The sequence below is a fragment of the Odocoileus virginianus genome, chromosome 7 (genome assembly GCF_023699985.2).
Source record: "Odocoileus virginianus isolate 20LAN1187 ecotype Illinois chromosome 7, Ovbor_1.2, whole genome shotgun sequence".
NCBI lineage: Eukaryota > Metazoa > Chordata > Mammalia > Artiodactyla > Cervidae > Odocoileus > Odocoileus virginianus.
This window is the reverse complement of record NC_069680.1, coordinates 44,463,055-44,483,438: the sequence shown is the minus strand read 5'-3', so window position 1 is coordinate 44,483,438 and position 20,384 is coordinate 44,463,055. Positions and strand designations below refer to the sequence as shown.

The 20,384-nt window shown below is 34.5% G+C and overlaps 1 protein-coding gene across 8 annotated transcripts in view; it reads right to left on the bottom strand.

Annotated features, from left to right (window-relative positions):
• Nucleotides 1-471: 471 nt before the first annotated feature.
• Nucleotides 472-20,384, bottom strand: part of KIF20B (kinesin family member 20B) — a 79,697-nt gene continuing 59,784 nt past the window's right edge. For 6 of the 8 annotated variants that reach the window (XM_070470622.1, XM_070470623.1, XM_070470620.1 and 3 more), the window contains 11 exons: nucleotides 19,698-19,823; nucleotides 18,713-18,840; nucleotides 16,952-17,107; nucleotides 12,825-13,001; nucleotides 10,967-11,077; nucleotides 9,192-9,389; nucleotides 8,343-8,411; nucleotides 6,572-6,673; nucleotides 6,013-6,163; nucleotides 1,892-2,034; nucleotides 472-721 (listed from right to left, as the gene is read on the bottom strand). In XM_070470622.1, the coding sequence (XP_070326723.1) occupies nucleotides 644-721; nucleotides 1,892-2,034; nucleotides 6,013-6,163; nucleotides 6,572-6,673; nucleotides 8,343-8,411; nucleotides 9,192-9,389; nucleotides 10,967-11,077; nucleotides 12,825-13,001; nucleotides 16,952-17,107; nucleotides 18,713-18,840; nucleotides 19,698-19,823 (1,439 nt within the window). In that variant the 3' untranslated portion in view covers nucleotides 472-643. The remainder of the gene's footprint in view (nucleotides 722-1,891; nucleotides 2,035-6,012; nucleotides 6,164-6,571; nucleotides 6,674-8,342; nucleotides 8,412-9,191; nucleotides 9,390-10,966; nucleotides 11,078-12,824; nucleotides 13,002-16,951; nucleotides 17,108-18,712; nucleotides 18,841-19,697; nucleotides 19,824-20,384) is intronic. The other 2 variants (XM_070470624.1, XM_070470627.1) reach the window with 1 other exon arrangement.

Sequence of the window (20,384 nt, the reverse complement as noted above, 5' to 3'; positions counted from 1 at the left end):
TCTTCTATCTTTCATAGATAACAGTGGTTTTTTTTTGCCTCTAAATGTTATCTCACCTTCCCTTCTAACTTTCTTCTAATCATGTGTCCTAAAAAAATCAGAAAGCCAACTCTATTCTATTATTTAAAAATAAAAGACATTCTAATTAAAAACCTGAGATCTTTTCTAAAATATGTGCACATTTTAGCAACCAGATGACCTATACACCCTTACTTCCTATACAAACAGATATGTAAAATCACCTGTATTTCCTAACAGATGCAATAAAAGCAAGTCCTGCAACAGTTAAATATAAGTAAACCAAAGATCTAACTTACAACATCTATCTACATAAACACAAACAAAAACCACAGCATCTTTCCTTGGCTCCTCACTGGGCCCATGCCTAGGATAAAAGAAGCTATTATTAAAAAGAAGCTATTATGAAAAGAAGCTATTATTTAAAAGCCTTAAAAAAGTAGGCAAGTAAACTTATTGTTGATATGTTTTCTTTATTGAATTAAAATTATACCAGTACAAAATAACAATGTATACACAAACGGATTTGATGCAACACAGTATATACAATTATCTTTAAAAAGTCATGACAAGTTACAATGATTATGAATATAAAATTTATATTAAAATATTCTCCATAAGTGATTTATTTGACTGTTTTGGTTCGAAGTCGTCGTTTGAGAATCTGATGATCGCTTTCTTTCTCTTTATGGTCCATCAAAATCTGAAATGAACAATTTCACACATTTTTATAAGTGAAAATAAAAGTAAAAATGAAAGCTTACTTACAATTAATAAGATATGTTCACATTTCAGTGTTTAATAAACTGAAATAATAAGTACATGACAGTAATTTTTGTCCTCCTGGACTGCAGTTACACTATCTTCTATAAAAAAGCATGCCTAAGGCAGTAGACTTTATAAAAGATTCTTACAACACCACCTCATTCTAAAATTAAAGAAATCCATACTTTTACTGAGTTCCGGACATACATAGCTTGAAATAATAACTAAAATATTTTGAGCCAAGTATCTCAAGTAATTTTAAAGAAATTATTTTTTGCAATAACAAGTAGAGCATTATTTTGCAACTAAGAAAAGAAACAATTTCAGCTAAGGGAGAAAATCATGTACTCATCAGACAGATGGAAAAAAGTAACCAAGAGAACAGCACTTGGAAAAGCAAGTCCTAATGACCCTAATTCTTTACCCTAATTCTTTACTACTTGCTTCAAGTGTCTATCTTTTATCTGACAGCTACTGTCACAAAAAGGTCTCTCCTGATTTTTCTTGGCCACTTCCTGTTGAAGGCTTTTCCTTTAATTACTTTCCTATCTTCACTTTTATCCACTAGGTAAATGCAAGCATGATGGAAAATTAGAACTTTCCCTGTAATAGAACAGCATGTTCTGAGTAAGGAGAATGAGTCACACAGTCAGGGTGACAAACTAGTCTTTTCTTAAGAGAACATGGAAGTCTTAGAGGGAAAGTGAGAGGAAATGACTGAATGTCAAGTCTTTATTTTAACCAGGCAGACTTAGGCCCAGATTTGTACAACTCTTATGATAAAGATAACATGAAAAACAGATGTTAGAAGCCAATAGATTATTAAACAGTGATAATTCTATTGATGGAATTAAAATTCTAAAATTCTAATGAGTTTACAAATGCAGATGCATGTGACACTTGTATACATTAATGCAGCATTCACATTCAATTACTATAAACTTAACACATCCAGTACCAACAGTATAACTTTTAAAGCAAGTTTTACAAAACTCGGTGTACAGAATAAAAGATTCAAACCACTATATAATTCAAATTTTAAGAGTACTTCAGAATTAAAAAGAACATAAAGAGTTTTACTTTTAAGAGAACTGAAATCATAGCTTACCACTTGGCCAGATATATCAATAGGAGATGAAATTTCACTTGTGTATAATTTTCGTTTGGCCCGTTTTGGTCGAGACACATTTTCTTTACTTACTTCTACATTCGAGAACTTTGAAGAGCTCATCGTTTCAATTATCTTCTTTGCTATGAAAAAAATTTATCAGTTAAATCCTGAAATAATTTCCTAATTGCAAATATTGTAAATCCTTAATAAAGAGCCATATTAAAAAGCACTGCAATTTATAAATGGTGAAAGGACATGAATAGAAAACAAAGAAATGCCTGATAAATATATGACTTAATGATCAACAGCAAAAATAGAAAGGCAAATAAAATATCACTTCACTAAAGTTCAACATATTGTAAAGGTTGAAATGTTGTAAATTTGGTAAATTTATATATTGGTAAAGTATACTACCACCAGTAAAACTCAGGCATCTTTAATGACTTGGAAGAGGTTTATACTACATTTACGGAAAAGATCAGTACACATACACAGTGGACTATGTAGCATTAAGAATAATAAGGTGGCAGAGCAAGTTCAGTATTCACATGTAAAGATGCCCACATGAATATTAAGTAAAAGTAACTTGTAATTGTGAGCCACTTGTAATTGTGAGCCATTTACTTCCAGTTAAAAAACACATGCACACAGATACATAGATTAAAAGACAGAAACCAAATTTTTAACAGTTGGTCGTTTCTCGGAAGTTTAAAAAGAATTTTTCAATTTCTTACTTTGTACATCTGCCTTATTTATTTATTTAAACAGACACATACTGATTTCAGCAGAAAACATTTCCATTTGGGAAAACTTATGGATATAAAATCCATATATATATATATGATATCAAAACAAAATTTTTTTTAAAGAAAACATTTAAGGAAATATGCAGAATTAAGTGTCTACCTGTCAAGGGCTGAGCTGAGCCTAAGAGCTGAGCTGCCAAATGTCTGAGTAGCTAATTAAGACAAGTCAACATGAAAGTTAAAGCCTTTAACCTTCTACTGCAACTGAACAAACAAGAGGCTAAACTGAGAACATACCAACTCCCACCCTGTTCCACACTCCCCCATGGAATAATGCATGGTCTGGGTCAGATGGATCAGCACAGAAGTGGTGGTTCTATCATTGTCAAAAGGCTCCTGCACTTGCAGTTTTATGGACCTTGGTGCTGGAGACCAGAGGGGAGGGCGAGGACTAGAAAAGTAGTCCTTCTCCTTCCCCATCATAAGGTCTTCAGCAGAGACTCCTGAGGACATTCTCTACCAAAGGCACTCAATTAGGAGCATCCAAATGAAGGCCCCTAGGCTAGGAATTCCGTGGTGGCTCAGTGGTAAAAGAATCCGCCTGCAATGCAGGAGACCTAGGTTCAATCCCTGGGTCAGGAAGATCCCCTGGAGAAGGAAATGGCAACCCACTCACTATTCTTGCCTGGAGAATTTCATGGACGAGGAGCCTAGCAGGCTACAGTCCATGGGGGCCACAAAGAATTGGGCACGACTGAGTGACTAGTACACACACACAGGCTAGGAATGCAGATATGTGTAAGAGTATGGCCAACAGGAGACCTGAGTCCTTGACTGACTAACTCCCTTCAAAGACTGGAATGCACTGGCTGTGTATCATGTTTGACGTGGGAAGGGAAGTTTTCCCTTATGAGGCCTAACAGGTTAAACTTTCGTAATCGCCCATGGTCAGCCTGAAACAAATCACACACAGGATTTTAGGTTGGAGCCTCAGAATCCCTCACTACTATGTGCAAACCACTGTACTAAGAGCCAAAGATGGAAACAAGACAGACATGCTGCACTTGTAGAGCTTATATCCTACTGGGAAAGGCAACAAGAAAACAAAAAATTACAGGCTTAAATAATTTGTACTCTGAAAAGATCACTCTGGCTGCTGTGTACCGAATGGATAGGAGATAGGAGTAAGGGATAAATGGGGAGACCAGTGATACTGAGTAATGGATTAAGAGTAGTTATCAGAACAACAGAATTTTAAGAATTAGCCTCTATTTTCTTCTTTTTTCCCTTTATTTCCAAGTGATCAACAACAGACATGTACTGCTGTTACAATCCAAAACATGGAATCTTTATATTCCTAGAAAGGAGTTTTTAAAAAAAAACCCACACCGGGTATATAGTAGGGAAGCTGTTAAGCTAAATCAACCAACTCAGGAAGTCATTACCATCTGGGTACTTCCCTCTACTTGAAAACATGTTTCCTTTTAATATATAAACCATATATTCATTGCTTTTTCTGGCTATATATTATTTATATATCAAAAGGAAATATGTTTTCAAGGAGAGGGGCTTCCCTCGTAGCTCAGTCAGGAAAGAATCTACCTGCAGTGCAGGAGACTCAGGTTCAATTCCTGGGTCAGGAAGATCCCCTGGAGAAGGAAATGGCAACCCACTCCAGTATTCTTGCTGGGAAATCCCATGGACAGAGGAGCCTGGTGGGCTACAGTCCATGGGGTCACAAAGGGTCGGACACAACTATGCAACTAAATAAATATAAACAATGGTCAATATAATTAAATAGAATACCTAAGAATCTAAAATAACAAGTCTCACCTCTCCAAATTTAGACATTTAACAATTTGCTGTTTACCTCTCCAGATATTTTCTATGCTTATACAAACGATACCTTTCAAAGAATGTATACTATTAAATATATATATATACACACAAATGGATCTAAGTCTGAAGTTCCCAAACTGTGCACCAAGGCATGCTGAAGCAAATTCACAAGAGCAACTTGGAATATTTATTTCTAAGGAAAACAGTGACACTCAACTCAGGATAGTTCAGAGTTTCAAAAAGGTATCAAATATCCTTCCTTTTGATGGTGACATATTTTAGCAACCTGGATTTTCAGAAGCTAAATTTTCAGGGATTGTTTGGCCTTAAGTATTAATGGATGGGACTATTTAGGTGTTTCTTTGGGTGCATGGATGCACTGAAAAAAATTACTGACACATTAAGGGCACTGTGAACCAAGAAAGTTGGGGAAGCTCTGTGGTTAAGTTTTTACACAAAGTATTTTTACATAACCAACGTGACTCAATTCAACTATCCCCTTGTTTTTAGTCACTTTCCCTCCTCATTCTCCCCACCTCTAGTCTCCAATTTATCCTACCACCACCACCACTCAGGTAATTCCATGAAAACATGAAAACTCACTCCTTCCTGCCCCCTTCCTCCTAATAATCTCTCCACATTCTAGATGCCAGATGCATACTGCTACCTAGAACTGCCTATACAAGTCCTATACTTTCCGGGTACTCTACTTATGTTAAAACTGTTCTTTCTGGTAGATGTGTATATAGAGAGAATATGTATCTTAGCACATATTAATACCAGGGTATTAATATGTCTACATTATAAAGAAAAAAGCATTAAGCAACTAAACTTAATAGATATTTAAAGAAATATGTTTTTGATATAGTACATAAGATTAGGTAATATTTATCCATGCAGAGGAAAAAAGCACTAAAATATATACCATAATACTAACAGTGGTTACGTCTAGGAGGTATAATCTTCCAGTATTTCAATACCCAAGTTAAATCCCATCTCGTCTATTAATATCAAATCTTCCCATAGCCCCCAACAGTTCTTTTCCTCCAATACTACCATAGCTCTTTCCTTGTATCTCTACAACGCATTAAGCAGTCTACATGCATACGTGCTAAGTCGCTTCAGTTGTGTCTAACTCTGTGTGACCCCACAAATGTAGTCCTCCAAGCTCCTCTGTCCATTGGTGTCTCCAGGCAAGAATAGTGGAGTGGGTTGCCATTCCCTTCTCCACAGAATCGTTCCATCTCAGGGATGGAACCCATGTCTCTTACATCTCTTGCACTGGCAGGCAGGTTCTTTACCACTAGCACCACCTGGGAAGCTCCTCTGGATCAATTATTTATATAGAGATTGCTCTCTTCCACCACACAGTGAACACCAAGGCACATCACACTCTCATGTTTCCCCCCTCAACACCTAACACAGAACAGTGTCTACTGGAGAAGAGTCACTGTGGCTGAGCTTACGCCAGGCAGACATTAGAAAACACCACGCATCTGACATAAAGGGCCATCTAATTAACAGTCTGCAAACCTTTGGATTGAAGAATAGTCGGAGAATGCTGTAAGAAGTCTCCAAATTTCTGCAGCGTTCCTTCTTTTTTCTTAGCAGACCCATTTACACCAATTGTGGATGCGTGACTCCGTAAAGAGTAAGTTTTCTTAGATGATGGGCGTATAGAAACCTAAGAAACAAACATTTTTTTTTTTGTTATTGGTAATGAGGCATGCTAGAACAAACAGTTATAGCCATAGTTGAATTAAAGAGGCCAGACACAAGTTATAAATTCTCAGGCAGGGAACTTGGGGTTAATAATATAAGGAGAGGGATGAAAGGGCCAGAGAATGAGTGTGATAAGAATGCTAAGACAGAGATGAATACATCAAGAAGTACCTGCTACTTGTCAAATGTTAAAGGTTGTGTATTCTAAGCTGAATTAGATGAATAGAAAATGGAATATAAATGAGTTATAATTGGACAAAACTCAACTTCTGAATAATTACTAATCAAATTTGACATTTTTATTTTCATCATCTACTTCACAAATTTAACTTATGAAAATGGTCAATTTTGGACAAATTATAAGACAAACCTTTTGTTCCTTTTTGACAGAAGAATTTCTATGCTCAGAAACAGGGGACTTCAAATTAGTTCTTGGTGTAGCATTCTTCTTATTTTCAAATTTCACAAAGTCCTAAAAATAATGAAGTTCAGCACGGATTAATTTCTTGACAACATATTCTTTCTCTCTCTAGACTCCAGAGGAAGAAAAAAAGAAAACAAACAAACAAAAAACCAAGTAAACAGTTCTTAACCAGAAGCAATTCTGTCCCCAGGGGACACTGGCAATGTCTGAAGATATTTATGGCTGTCATTGCTGGGGATAAGAGGCAAGTTTAATGGCAACTAGTGGGTGGAGGCCAGGAATACTGCTAAAAAACACAACGTACAGGTCATTGAACTCTTCAAAACAAAGAAATATCTGGCCAAAAATGTCAATCATGCTAAAGCTGAGAAACCCTGACTGAAGGTACACCTTTTTTCTCACAATTTGTTCACCTTCAGTGAATATTACTGATATATAACATACGTAGGTTTAAGTGCAGTGTGATGACATAATACATGTTTTTATTACAAAATGATTGAAGGTATATTTTTTCACATGCATCATAATGAAATTACATTAGTTAAATGAAGAGATAATATCTTTTGAGTCCCATCTTTAAAATACAACATAGTAATATATCTACCCTTTTCCCAACTCCCAAATCATGTTGAGCATGACCTCTATTTGGTACTTAGCAACACTGAAAACAAAACAAAAATCTTCAGTGTAAGCACAGGTACAAAATGATAGTGAAGAAATAAAATCTGCCTTCAGTACTAAATAGGCATGACATCTTACTCTTTTTCCCCACATAACCTTACTTAAGACAAAATCTTTCGTAGTGTATTAACTGAATTGAACTTGTGAAAATCCTAACTGTGCTAAACATGATAAGCATAAAAGGGGGGAAAAAGGCAAGAACAGAATGAGAGAGAAGATCATGACTGAACCTCAGAATTCAAGTTACAAAGTAAAGTCATAAGGATGACAAGAAGCAGATTTTCTAAAGAGAGGAAAGACAGATACACAAGGAAAGCAAAGGAAGAAAATATGGTAACTGCATCACACTTGCTGTTTTCAATAGAGCACTTCAAATTTGGAGTCTTCATGAGAGTAGAATACAGCATTGTATAAATTATTTTCCTGAAGACTTCACAACACTGTTTACTACAGCAGTAAAGAGCCTAGCTAAATCAGTTAAAATTTTTAAGTTTCTACATGGTTTACTTACAACAATCTGTTGTTGTAATTCTGAAATGGGGAGTATATACCAGCAGTAAAATGAATAAAATAACTGTCTCTTAACCCTCGGAGTACACAGTCAATTTTTCCTTTTCCCTTGAAAAAAATGAATCAAGTCGACATAGCTGTCAGTCACTATGTTAACAGATGATGATGAAATCAAACTACTTAGTAGAGTTGACCCTTGAACAACACAGGTTTGAAATGCATGAGTCCACTTATACACTGATATTTTTCCATAGTAAATACTATTCAAAGTACACTCTGTACTTTGGTTGAATCCACGGATGAGGAACCTCACACTCCCAGAGCCAACTGTACGTTACACAAGATTTTTCTGCACAATGACTGGCACTGGGCCCTCATGTTGTCCAAGAGTCATCTGTATCTTAATGGTATCTAAGTGTATTAAATATAGAATAAAAGTTAACTAAGGCTCTCCAAAACAATTTTTAAGGTGTTCTACATGTAGCAAGAAATATGCTAAATAATATTCATTCATCAAATGTATTACCTGACAGAGAGCCTCAGGAGTATGTTTAATATTATTTCTGTTCTTCCACCAGCTTGAAAATACACTACTCTTTAAAGAAGTGAAAAAGACAAGTTGGAGAAAAAGTTATTGTGCTAAAGAGTTTTAAACATAAATATTGCTTTTAACATAAATATTGTCATTTATTATGTACCTATTACAGGTGGAACAAAAGCAAAACATTTAAAACATATTATATCTAATTCTTTATTTCAAAAGGAGGAAAGTGAGAATCAGAAAGTTTATGTGACTTGCTGAACCTACATGACTAGAATATGATAGAAGGTTGGTAACCCCACAATCAGAAAGCAAGAAGTAAAGAAGTAAATCATTTTTGGCCTACCACTAAATAAGATCCAAATTTTCATACTGACTCACAGATAAAGAATTTCTCTTCTGAAACCTACTATGATCATAGAGACCTAAGATTTTAACTAAATCACAAGGATTATATTCAAGCAAGTTAGTGATTTCAGTTTCTCTAATTCCTTTATCCTTAATCCCTTTTCTATTCCAAACGAGGGAAAGTGCCTAAGTATGAACGGAACTGGAATACTGAAATCGCTTTCTACTAAAATTCACCACCATTTGACCTATCACAGCTTCACTGAAACAAGGAAATCTACACATTTTAAAATCCTCAAGCTTTGTTTGAGGACTATTTACCACAGCAACATTCTTAACAGTATTAAATATACTGTAAACTATGACTTTGGGTTCTAACACTAGTGCTTATGAACAGGAGGGCAATGTAACAGAGTTTAACTATATAGATGAACTTAATAATAATAAAACTTACTTGTTTAGTTCACTTAATAGTTAAGTATTTACCTCTTCCATTTCATGACTCTTCCTCTTTCGGGTCTTGGGAATCTTAACCGTCACTGGTGAGGTACAACCTGGGTGTTTCACTGCCATTCTGTTTGGCTGTAAAGGTGTAAATTGAATCTCTAACTCAGGTTTTGGAAATCGAGTGCTTTGATTATTTTCTGTTGACACTTCACAAGAGTCAAGGACTACAGATCCATCCTACAACAGAATTTATAAGGAAAACAAATCTTATTTGCAGAACATGAATTTCTAAATTGCCAAAAATTCCCTCTCTCAAATACCTATTAAAAACAATGAATTGGGAAAGATAAAACGTTTGGGTCAAACTCACCACAACAGGGATAGAAAGAGTGAGTTCTCATCTACTTTCTCCAGGTTAACACATGGTACTCAGTATTTCCCAAACCTGTTTCATCATAAGAATCCTCTGGAGAAATAGTTTAAAAAATTCTTGAACTCTACCACAAATTTACTAAATCAGGAATCTCAAAGGAAAGAGTCTAGGATTTTTAATAAGCACCCTATCTATTCCATTACCTACAGTCTATTGAAAGTTGTTCAGTCGTGTCCAACTCTTTCGGACCCCATGGACTATAGTCTATCAGGCTCCTCTGTCCATGGGGTTTTCCAGGCAAGAATACTGGAATGCGTAGCCATTCCCTTCTCCAGGGGATCTTACCAACCCAGGGATTGAACCCAGGTCTCGCACAATGCAGGCAGATTTTTTATCGTCTGAGCTACCAGGTAATAAGCACCCTCATTGTGGTAAACTACAGTTTGCTGCAAATACTAGTCTTCCTATTCAGAGAGTCTCATTCCCCCTCCCCTGAATGGAGGCTGGCCTTAATGGCTTCTGTGACTAACAGCATGTGGTGGAAGTTAACACGATTCTTCTGAAGTCTTGTAAGGAATGGCTTATGCTATTTTCCTGAATTAAAATGCCTTTCTCTTCCCATTCTCTGCTTGGTAAACTTCCATTAGCCTTCAAGACCCAGCATAATGTTACTTTTCCTACACAGCCACTCAAGCAAAATCCATCCTATCTGCCTCAGTGTCCCTTCCCAGCACTCTCTTCATAACACGCAGTCTGAATGGTCAAACAAGACAGTCATTAAATACCTGTCTTATTAGAATTCTTACTCCTCGAGGATGGTGATTTATGTCTTTATCCTCAGGGCTTAGCAAGGTTCCTAACAATGAATGCTTCCATTAAATGTTTTTGAAATAAATATTTTAAAAAGTAATCTTATTTTCAAAAGGTGACATGTGGTTTTTACCTATTTCATAGGCACTCTGATAAAGTCTATGCTATACAACATGAGTCACAGAACCCCAAAGCCGCTTCAAACCAAAGAAACTTCATTGTGAGGTTACTGGGACTGGTGATAAAGTTGTAAAGTGGGTAAAATTTCCAAAAAATACTGTTAGTAGAATGCTTATTAAATGGACTACTTACAAGAGAAAACAGTCATCCAAATTTTATCTTTTGTGGGATTTCCTATTTCTGACCATCAAATTTATTTATGTTAAAAGATCTGTTGTTTGAGATCAGTATCACGTTGACGAGATCAGTATCTTTTGGGGGATCAAATTTCCTCAGGAGAATTGCATCCCCCCTCAAAAGCCTTTAGTTCTCCTCCCCAAGAGCACTCATAGCTAACTGTACAGCAAGATATCTTCAACAGCTGATTAAATTATACTTTCAAGTGTTATTTAGCAATTAATGGTCATTGGCAAAGAAGGTTAAAGAACAGACTGTGTTATCAAATACCCACCTCGACTTCACATCTGGAAATTTCAAAACTTGTTGACTGAGGTTCAGTTTCAATTCTGCCAGGATTTGCCGAACTCATTTGTGTGGGCTGGCTATCCATGGTCTGTTTTTCCTAAAGTAAGGAAATATTAAAGCAACAAGCTGCTGTAACCAAATATACATTAAAATAATTCACCTAGAGAATATGAAATCAAGATTTGGATGAATTAAACACTGGAAGTAACTAAAGACTTCAATGACTAACTAACTCTCCTTCTTCCTCTTTTGCATGCTCAGAGACTCAGCAACTTTCCAGCCTCTTCTGAGTCTGACCTAAACAGAAATTTGAAAGATTACTTTCAAGTTCCAAGGTGTTTTACATATATTCTCCTCATTTTACTTTCACTGCAACTCATAGTTAGACTTGGCAAGAATCATTGTATCTACTTTCCATATAGGAAATAGAGACCTAGAGACATTAAATAACAAAGCCACAGTCTGTACTAGGTTGGAGCTTAAACCTCCCAAATCCCTTTGATAACGTAATTCTGAAAAACTAGAGGTGTCTTAGGAATGCAATTACAGAATTAGAGTAGAAAAGACTATACTGATAACTAAACTTTTCCTTGCTGCACACTCTTCATCCCACTTAGTCACAGGACATGCTCTATTCCTAAACCCTATTTAAGGGATATATTAAAAAATATCAGATTTACATTGCTAAACTTGATAAATTTCAACATGGACCCTCTAATCACTACCACCAAAATCAAAAGTGAAATACATCTCTTATGTCACCTACCCAAAATAGCAAGTAAAAAAGATCCTATTTGCACTCATAATGTGGAAAGCAACTAGCATGTACTGACTTCCACTATGGTAATAACTGTGTTAACTGTTTTACAAACACTCTCAATAAATTTTCACAATTCCATTAGGAAGACATCATCACCTCTGATTTAAAGTTCACAAATGTTAAGTAATTTTCCTAAAGGTCCCAAAACCACAGTGACAGCAGTTGATACCTCATTTTTCTAACTTTCTCTTCTGTACAATTTATACCACATGCTAATACCTGTTTTGAGCAGACAGTATTTCTCTGAGAATCACGAGGCTTTTGATGTAAGAGACAGATACACACATACACATTTATTTTATTATTTATCTGAAGGCTTTAGAATGGCATATTTTCAAATGCCAATCATTTACTCTGGAAAGACTAGCTTTAGATGTACCCTGATTCAATTTTCCTGGGAATCAGTTAACTGAGAAATGCAATGCTTTCTTCATCTAGGGTTCCTAACTCCAGTGCATATTACAAAAGTAGCTCCTGGGAATTTGCTGGTAGTCCAGTGGTTAGAACTCAGAGCTCTCACTACTGGGGCCTGGATTCAATCTCTGGTCACAGAACTAAGATCTTGCAAGCTGAGTGGTATGGCCAAGAAAAAAAAAAAAGTACCCGCTGAATGACTCACATCTCACCATTGTGCTTATTTTCAAAAACAGTGTGTATCTTTATCATAAATTTAGGCTGGGCTCAAATATGTAAATATCAGCAAGAGTTCAGGCTGAGTCACACTGCCATATTTTAAAGACAGATGAGGGACTAAATCACCAGTTGTTTATTTTCTAAATACTCTATCTGAAGATATGGCCAAAATATTAGAGAAAGTACTATTCCTCAACCAGTCACTGATGAGTCAACTATAATGATAAACTCTGAAAACTCAAAATTCATGGCAAATATGTAAATAATTTTTTCAACCTATGATTCCCCACTGATCTACTAACATTTTTATTCTTTAAAAGTTAATCAATTAAATAATTTTGAAAAACTCCTATGTTTAATCAAAAAAGGCATAGAATAACATTCTACTGACTGTCTTAGAAGCCTCTGATGTGATCTTTTTTAATTGTTCGATTTCATTATCTTTTTGTACATTACTGGAGATCAGTGCTTTCAGCTCTATTTCTAAAGCTGCAACCAGTTGATCGCGTTCTTCCCGCCACTGCTGGAGGTTACCATCTTTCTCAGCCAACTGTCCTTTAAGTATTTCCTAAACAGAATACAGACAAAATGTTAAAGTAAATGTTGTAACATTATGAATCTAAGAATTCTTGAAGTTATTATGGATAACACAATAAATACCACTGTGAACAGGATATACAACAAATTACACAATCAACTCTAGATAAAATTTTTACTTAAAAAAACAAATACATAATGCCTTTATATACCTTAACTATCCACATACTATATCCTATGCCACCTCATTCCAAAACAAAAAAAAAGCTTACTGGGCACTTCCTTCAATAAACAATTACAGCTTTTAAACTAATTCTAGCATTTCCCCCAATATTTGTAAAATGAGATGGTAAAATTACAAAAAAATTAATGACAAAACCAACAGCAACAAACAACAGAAAAATGAAAATTAATACCACCTTTTCACTGGGTTCAAAAATCATGAAATTGTGGCAAGTTAGAGAAAATATGTGCAAGATCTAAACATAACTACAAGACACTGCTGAAAGAAACAAAGGAACACTTAAATAACAAGGGGCTTGCTTCCCTGGTAGCTCAGACAGTAAAGAATCTGCCTACAATGCAGGAAACACAGGTTTGATCCCTGGGTTGGGAAGATTCCCTGAAGAGAATGGCAACCCACTCCAGTATTATTGCCTGGAGAATTCCATGGACAAAGGACCCTGGCCAGCTACAGTCCATGGGGTTGCAAAGAGTCAAACAAGATTGAGCAACTAACACTTTCACTTTCTTTTTTAAATAAACAAAGAGAACCTGTGTTCAAAGATCAAAAGATCAAGTATTTTTTAAATGTCAGTTCTCCCTTAGAAGATCTAGAGTCAAACAACTTCAATAAAAATCCAAGCAAGTGTGTGTGTATCTGTGTGTCTGTGTGTGAGTGGAAGTGGAAAAGCTGACTCTAGAAATAATATGAAAATGCAAATGACATAGACTAGTTTACTTTGAAAATGAAGTACAAAGTAGGAGCAATCATACCATGTCATTTTACCCTATATAATAATAATAATAAAGACAGTGTGATATTGTCTTAAGGATATACAGACATCACAGAACAGAGGATACAGTCCACAAATATTATGGTCAATTGATATTTCATAAAATGTCAAAGAAACTCAATGGAGAAAAGAAGTCTTTTCTGCAAAGGGTGATGGAGCACCTGAACAGCCAAATGGAAAAAAAGAAAGACTTATAATCTCACACCATATACAAAAGTTAACCACTGGACAATTGACCAACAACAAAAGTTGCAGAGCAGTAGAAAAGTAACAGCTTTTTCAAAAAGTACTACCAGGTCAATTGGTAATTCAAATTTACAAGAACAATGACAGCCTTTACCCCTATCTCACCCCAACACAAAAATTAATACTGGAATCAAAATATGAAAGGTAAAACCCCAAACCTTTCAGGAAATAATGTAAGAGAACATCTTCATGTCACTGAAGTTCATAAAGGAAAAGACTGAGAAAATTAATTAGAATAATTCTTCATTTCTGTTCTAAAAAGGCAATGAGAGTAAAAAGGTAAACCAGAGGTTGAAAGAAGGTAACTGCAACACACTCCTATCCAGAAAGTGTAAGGAACTCCTGTATAAAAAAGATAGTCAAATAGAAAATAAACAAGGGACTTGAGTAGGCAGAGTCAATAAACAAACATTCAATCCAACAATACAAGTTGCAGTATAAATGTGTAAAAACTACTTTGAAAATTAGTCTGGCATTCTACTAGAGTGTCACATATAATTACCGTGCCTGCCTGCCTGCTAACTGCTTCATTCATGTAGACTCTGTGTGACCCTATGGACTGCAGTCTGCCAGGCTCCTCTGTCCATGGGATTCTCCAGGTAAAAATACTGGAGTGGGTTGCCATCCCTTCCTCCAGGGATGTTTATCCTATCCACTAGCAATTCTATTCTTGGCTATATATGCAATAGAAATGAATGTACACGTGCACTAAGAGAAATACATAAAAATGTTTATAGGATATCTTACTCATAACAGCCCCAAAGAGTAACAACCCCTGGATCTTCAACTTTAAATTGAACAGACTGTGGTATACTTCTACAGTGAAATACTCACCAATGAAAGGAAACTAACTCCAGCTACTTGCAACAAGTATAAATGATCTCACAAACATAATACTGAGTTAAAGAAGCCAGGCCCAAGAAAATGCATTCTACATATTTTTATTTATATAAAGTTTTAAAAAATGAACAAAACTGAAGTTTAACATTAAAAGACAGAACAGTTATTATCACTGAGGAGACAGGGTCTCTCGGATGGTAATATTGTTTTGTTTCTTAAACTCAATGGTAGTTAACTGGGGACTGGTTTTACAATAATTCATTGAACAACATTTCTTTTACTTACTGTGTTGTGTGTATTCCAATTTAAAAGGCTTTAAAAAAATCAACAATTTATTTCTTAAATATTGCAGACACACATCCTAGGCACGAATGTAAAGAAATAGATAGGAGAAAGGAAAAAGTTAGTTTGCTCTAGGACTAAAAATTCAAAGGAGGTTTACTTGCTGGCATTGCTGCAGAGGGACCACTGATTAGGAAAAGAAGTAGGTCCATTCCTGCTTTGGGGCTGGAGTGACTAACTATGAAAGTCAACAGTTCTGATTTCACTTCGTGCCTCTTGTTACTGTCCCGAAGGTTGAATGGGCTATGGACAGAAACAGAACCAGCAGCAGCATTTTCTGTTAGATGCAGCATTTTAATCTTGCTCAACACAACACTTCCTGAAGGTAACTCCAGTCAGGTGGCATTGGTACATGAAGTGAAATATATTGCCCACCTGAGTGCCATGGTAATAACAGGTATTAGTCTCACATACTTTGTCATATGACAAAGAAAACAGAGTCAAGATTCTAAGGAAACCTGACAACTAAATGGAACACAGTATTCTAGATTTGATCCTATATCCAGGGAAAAAAAAAAAAGTGGGAAAGATGGTGAAATTCTAGTAAGATCCAAAATTTAGCAATCAGTATTGTAATAATAATCTTAATTTGTTGGTTTTGATCACTTCACTGTTGTTATATAAGCTCTAACATCAGAAGTTGGGTAATAGGTATACAGAAATTCTCTGTACTAGCTTTGCAACATTTCTGGAAATAAAGTAATTTCAAAATAAAAAATAATTTTTAAATCTGTGGGAAAATCTTCTTTAACTTAGTGAAAATTAATGTTCCTGTTTGTACAGTAAAGTTCAGCTGATATAAGTAAAATTCTGTCATAAACAAAGGAAATGCCAACAGATGGCAATGTGATACTGCCATGTTACTATTACTGTAAATAGGGAACTAGGGTTAGGGTTAGGTTATCTTTTCATTTAAAGATAATATTACTCAATATTTAAAGATAATATTTAAATATTTGAAGATAATATTACTCAACAGTTTTGCCAGGTCAATGATGACTTTGAACTTTTTTCTGATTGAGTATCAAAGAGACTAAGTTGTAGATTAAAATAGAAGGAAAAAACACAAACTATTAATAAGACAGAATTACTTGAGAACTATAGCTAGTCAATGTAAAACAGAAAGTTATTTCTACCTATAGTCTTCTAGAAACTATATAGTTGACATTTTTTTAAAAAATAAAAAAGATCTGACAAAATCAACTTATGAGGTAAAATGCATACACCATGTTAGCAGAATCTACAGTTCAAAATGCAAATATTTTACATTATAGAACCCCATGGCAGTCAAAAGGAAAAGATTTTTAAGTTCTGAATCTAGATATTGAGAAATAATTATTTTCCCAAAAATAAGAACTTCAAGATAAACTGGGATAGAAAACTCATCTTACAAATAGACAAACTGCCTTGAAAACAAACAAAAAACCAAACCCACACAACCATGTAGACACTCATAAGAATCTAAGAATCCCAGGCAAAAATTTAAAAAGCCAAAGAAAGCAGGCAAAATACACAGCAAAGTATAACTATTACCAACCATTTCATTTTGTTGCTTCAAACAATGTTCTCTGTCTTCAGCATATTTTTTCATCTCTTTGTTTCGTAGATTCTCAGCTTCTTTTGCTTGAGTGATAAGCATCATTTTTTCTTCTAACCATTTTTTTCTTTCAGCTTCATGTTTCTGTTCAGATTCCTACATGTAGAAATAGCACAAGTAACTATCATATGTTTCAAAAGCAGTTAATAAACCTGCATTTATAAACATTTCCATATAATACATAGCTCTTCATTTCACCTTTTAGAAAACTTAAAAACAAGCAGTTTTCTTTAAATATTGAAAAAGTTTGAGTATATTTCAGATTATAAAATGAACATTGTCAGTTGCTTTCCTAAATATTTCATTTACAAACTTAATTTTGCTATAAAGTCCATTTAAGAACTTTCCTTCATCAGTGAGCTTAAGAAGAAATAACTGAAATTTCTGAAAGAATTACAGAAAATCAAGTCTTCCTAAATGCCAGATTAAAAAAAATTTTTGATTTATAGTGGTCATTTCTAGCTGTGATTCCTAAAATAAAATTTTCCCAGGTACACAGAATGTCAAAGAGTAACTTGTGTAACAGGACAAATATTTATTAAAGAATACAGGGAATACCTGGATAGAAAATACAGTTGATCAATAAATTTTAAAGAGGCTTCCATAGATCCTTCAAGTTCGAAAACATCTCATTTATATGTTTAAAACTCATGTAAAACTTCTTTTGGAGCAAAAATAATAATACTACACTAAAAGCTATGTATTTAAAAATCTACTGTTCTTAAAACTTGCAAAACCACTGTGCCAGATAAATTACCACAAGCCCATTACAGAATTACAAAGTTTATTACATAAGATACATGATCATATTATTTTAGAATGCAAAACACACCAGTATTCCTTACTATGAACATTCGCAAAGTAATCAGTGTATTTTTTCATAACTAATGGATTATCCACTCTGTTCTAGCTGCTTTTTGTTCTGACAATGGGAAGGATAAATTCTACAGTATGTAATTAATAGTTACAAAAAAAGAAAAGAACTGATTTACTTGTTTAATATCTGATTATATACAGCTTGAATTTAAGAAAATAATTTAGATGCAATCTTTTCAAAACTCATTACTATGCTTTCTTCAAGGCCAAAACTGCAGTTGGATTGTAACTTCTAATAAATAAAATGTATAAAATTTTACATAATATTTGTTAAGTCCCATTAAAAAATCTTTGCCCTGTATGTTCTATTCTACACATGGCATGTGAAAGCTAAATAAGGAAAAATACATAAACAGGAAACAGGGTATCTTCTATGTAGTAATATAGTTTCAAATGTAGTAATCTATTTTCAAATGTATTCCAATGTTCAGACATACAATTCTAATCTTTTCCAGCTTAATAACTAAATTAACAATAATCAAAATAATTTTCCTAATAGTTTCTTCTCTACAGTGGTGTTTGAAGAGTTAGAAGTTTAAACAGTACAAAAATAGGTACAAAGACTTAAGACATGATGATACAAAAATTAAATATGTAAAACTGAAGACCCAACCACTGCATTTTCATTGGCACTTAGTAGCTTGTATTCTAGGGAATCTCTTCCCCATGTCATTTCAATGTGCACTGAGAAATTATATACTAACATTTCCCAGCCATGAGTACATCCATATCTAAAGTAATTATAAAATATTTACTAAACCATCTTCTTATGAGAAATATTAATAAATATATAGATACAATTACACATGTAGAAAAAGATCATACCTGTAACTCATCTTGAAGCTTACTGAGTTTTGTATTAAGTACATCTGTGTTATCCTCAAATTCTTTATTTGAACTTTGATTGTGTTTGGCTTCCAAATCTTTGCATTTTTCCTTCCATTCTTCCAATTCTGATAAGAAATATAAATTTTTTTTAAAGTACACGAAAAAGTTATACTGCACAGAGATGTATGTGGCATGGGATACAGACAGGTATCAGCAGAGCCCAGAAGCAGAAGATCATAGGCCAAAATATTAAATAGAACTGAGACCATTCTGGGCTTCCCTTGTGGCTCAGCTGGTAAAGAATCCACCTGCAGTGCGGGAGACCTAGGTTTGATCCCTAAGTTGGGAAGATCCCCTGGAGAAGGGAAAGGCTACCCACTCCAGTATTCTGGCCTGGAGAATATACTGTCCATGGGGTCACAAAGAGTCGGACATGACTGAGAGATTTTCACACACACACACACACACACACACACCCCATTCTACAAGCTTACCAAATTCTTAGACAAGAACTACAAAAACCTCTCAATAACTCATTGAATAGTGTTCTGAGTATACAATTTAAATGAGTGCCAATACACAGGAAACTTCATGCTCCCAAAAATTAAAAAAAAAAACCACCAAAAACCCATTGATGGTATTCTTAACGATAGAATCAGAGTATTTATTGAGCTAAACATACAAGATGATACCAATTGCTGTAGCAAGGTGAAAAAGTTGAAAGTTTATTCTTAACATCTGGGGAACGCTGCAAGCTATCATCCAGTTATTATGAAAGTGTACTGATTCCTTTCTTCAATGAGATACAACGATCTTCATCACAGTAAAACATAACAAGTGACAGGATATTCCAAAACGACAATAAATACTTTTCTATTATAAATTATTATAAATATTAAACCACATTAAAAAGGAAAGCAAACCAGTAAAAGAAAGAAAATGAAAAAGTATGTTTTGAAATATTTAAGCAATCTTGTTTTACCTGTGGCCAGTCTTTTGGTTTCTTCTAATTTAGCCTCAAGCACTTGATCTTGTGCTACCTGAGTTTGCTCTTGTTCTTCCAGGGTCATTTGCATGTCTTTGATTATTTTTTCTTTAACACTCAGATCTAAAAATTTAGAAAGAACACTTTAGAAATTATTAACATCTACATCTAGATATCCATATTGAAAATTAAGTTAACTTAAATAGAATATGCGTTCCACATAGACAAAACTTAGTCTCATTCACTGCTATATTTTCAATGCCTAGACCAGTACTGGCATATATGAAGGATCAAATAAGTAACTGATGTACAGATGAAAGCAAGAATAAACAGACAGAATAGGAAGCTTTTCAAATAAAATTAATCATTTTCAATACAATTAAGCTATTAATAAAAATCATAAAACTATTATTTTACTGTTCTTCACTTAATTGTGCTTCAGATACACTATGTTTTTTAAAAATTCAAAGTCTGTGGCAATCCTGCATCAAGCAAGTCTATAAGCACCATTTTTCTAACAGCATTTGTTCACTTCTTGCCTCTATCACATCTTAATAATTCTATCATTATTGTTGTATTTGTTATGATGACCTATGATCACTCATCCCTGATGTTACTACTGTATTTCTAGGGGGGACGCTATGAACTACAACAATGTAAAACAGATTAACCCATAAAGACTGT